Raw genomic sequence first — 2596 nt, 5'->3', positions numbered from 1 at the left:
CACTTTTGTGCTTAAATATTTAATGAATAATCTCAAAATTAGCAGACTGTCAATGTTAAAATTACAAATACAATTATAGAACTCATTAGCTAAACAGAAATAAGTAATGAAGCTAAGTGGGAAAGAAATAACAATCCTTTCAAAAATTTCTTATCCAAAGTAAATGATTGCAACTAATTTATAACTTAGTAACTTTGCTGTGAACTGATTATCATTATACAGGATAGACCAAAACACAAAACAAAATGAGCATTGCCAAAAAAAATGAAATTCACTAGCATTTCAAAATTTATTATCACTGTTATCATAGTAAAAAGCACTAATACAGAGGAAACGATAATACATTAACATCCAAACTTGTATCTGTATACGGCACGACATTTCCTCAGAATGTTCGGGGTGAGAAGTGTTTAAACATCCCAAAAATACCTTTTTATCAACACGTATCTCAACATTTAAGTGTTTGTAACCTAACAGTCTTTCTTTTACCCAACCAGCACTTGCCTTTTGCAAGATATCTTTAAGAAATAAAAACAAAAGTTAAGATACAGTTGGATACTAGAAACTTATCAAAACATGCTTGCCAAACAAACACACAATGAATGGTTCAATTAAATGTTATAATTTTCAACTGTTTGTTAAAGCTAGCTCAGTAAAACAAACTTCATTGTCATTTTAACCTACCAAAGACACAGTTATAACAAACTATCATATATGATTATGTTTTTGTAGGGAAACAGTAATTTTTATTCATCTTGTTATAATTCTGACCAAAATGTATTTGAAAGTAGAACTTCAATTCCCAAATTATTCTTGTGTTTTATTATGAGAATGTTGAAATAAACTTTCACTATTTTACCAACCTTTTAAGCCTAAACAACTTATTTAGTTCACCACAGTTACTGTTATAAACATTAAAGTTATATTTAGCATTTCATGAAATTAATTTTAAAATTATACTTCAGGAAAAGTTTACCAAAAGTAATACAAGTACAAACAATTTTATAATATGAATACCACAACACCACACATAATTTCTAATATGAATACTACAATACGAAATACAACACATAATTCAGATTATTTTGGTCATTATTTCACCCTAATTATTTTATCTGTCCAGAACTTACTGAATTCTAAGCCAATTTAATTATTTTTCATTTTTAATTGCATTTACTGAAAGCACTGCATAAGTTTTAACTGTTGTACTATTTTATAATTCTAATATAATAAAAAAATAATAATAATGAAAGTCCAGCCATTATTACTCCTAATAACAGAAGATAAGCTCCTGGATAACATGGGATGAGCAGTGATGCGTCATATTATAAAAAATATAGTGACTTATTCATTGTTACAATGAAATATCTTGAATTATTTAATTCACATTCAATATTACTGCAAAATCACATAGATGTATATGTGATCATAAATATCCATTAAAAATCTTGAGATGCAAATATACAAAAACACCTGAAGTTTGTTATTTTTTTAAAGCTACAGTTCAAACTTATGCAGTCATTATAAAAATTGCTATGCTTCATAACAGGAAGTTACGAGCTCTATTCTTACAAATTTTAGTGAACAATTCCAATATATATAACATGTTTTAATCTATTTCTTTCAAAACTGCACAGAAATAACACAAAAAAAACTGTAAAACAAAATGAGTTATGTGAAACAAATTTCATTATCAACATGACATGTCACTGTTATGTAAGCACTACGATGCTTTAACTTAAGATAATCTTAATAGTTTTTAAAGAAATCAATATATACATAAACAAAACCGTATTTATACGACCTTTGTAAGAATTATCTCATCAAATTTCCAGCGAAGTTTCTTATCAATTCTTTGAAAATGATTGGCACACGAGAACATTAATTTAGAAGATTTTCCAAAATTTAGAATCTGGAATTCAAAATAATCACATTCCTTATATTATTAAGATTTATAATATCCGGTGTTAAATAAAGAACAGATTCTTTATCTTAAAAGATATGCAAAATTCTTGAAAAAATGAAGCAGCAAATAAAATTTGAAATTTGAACAGACACTTATACATAAAGTTTCAAACAAAGAATTCTCAATAAACTAATAAGTGGACATTTTGTTAAATGCTCTTGACAGTAAATAAGTAAAAATATTAAAATAATGCATTTATAAACAATATTTTTCAGTTACATATGTAATTTAATATCCAAAAATAATTTGTTTTCCCCATTTTATTAATTTAATAAAAAGGAAAATCTAAAAACATTTAATGCTATATAGCTTTCACGTAAGGCTAACTGAAAAAAAGAGCAATAGAGTTGAAAAATAATTTCTACAAATAAAAGTTTTGATAAATAAACAAAAGTCAAAGAATTTATTACACAACTAAGACAATCATTTTAAATAAAAGAGAGAGAGAGAGATGCTATTTATTTTTTAGTTCACTTACAATTTTTTTTTATAACCATCATGCTTCAATAATTAGGTTCTTAATGTATTCTAAAACTGCTGGATCATGAAGAATATCCATGTGGTCCATATTCATGAAACTTTATGGTACACCTTGTAGTTTCTGCTTCCTTTTCCTATCTCAGTACATCC

General features: G+C 26.2%; 1 protein-coding gene across 2 annotated transcripts in view; it reads right to left on the bottom strand.

Moving 5' to 3' along the window:
- Nucleotides 1-275: 275 nt before the first annotated feature.
- Nucleotides 276-2596, bottom strand: part of LOC106459975 (group XV phospholipase A2-like) — a 20012-nt gene continuing 17691 nt past the window's right edge. The window contains exons 8-9 of one of the 2 annotated variants that reach the window (XM_022386567.1): nt 2445-2525; nt 276-1912 (exon numbers count right to left, since the gene is read on the bottom strand). In XM_022386567.1, coding sequence (XP_022242275.1) covers nt 2463-2525 — 63 coding nt within the window. In that variant the 3' untranslated portion in view covers nt 276-1912; nt 2445-2462. Of the gene's footprint in view, nt 2526-2596 lie in introns of both variants that reach the window. The other variant, XM_022386566.1, reaches the window with a different exon arrangement.

The sequence above is a fragment of the Limulus polyphemus genome, unplaced genomic scaffold, assembly GCF_000517525.1.
Source record: "Limulus polyphemus unplaced genomic scaffold, Limulus_polyphemus-2.1.2 Scaffold689, whole genome shotgun sequence".
In the NCBI taxonomy this organism is placed as follows: Eukaryota; Metazoa; Arthropoda; class Merostomata; order Xiphosura; family Limulidae; genus Limulus; species Limulus polyphemus.
This window is presented reverse-complemented; position numbering and strand designations above follow the sequence as displayed.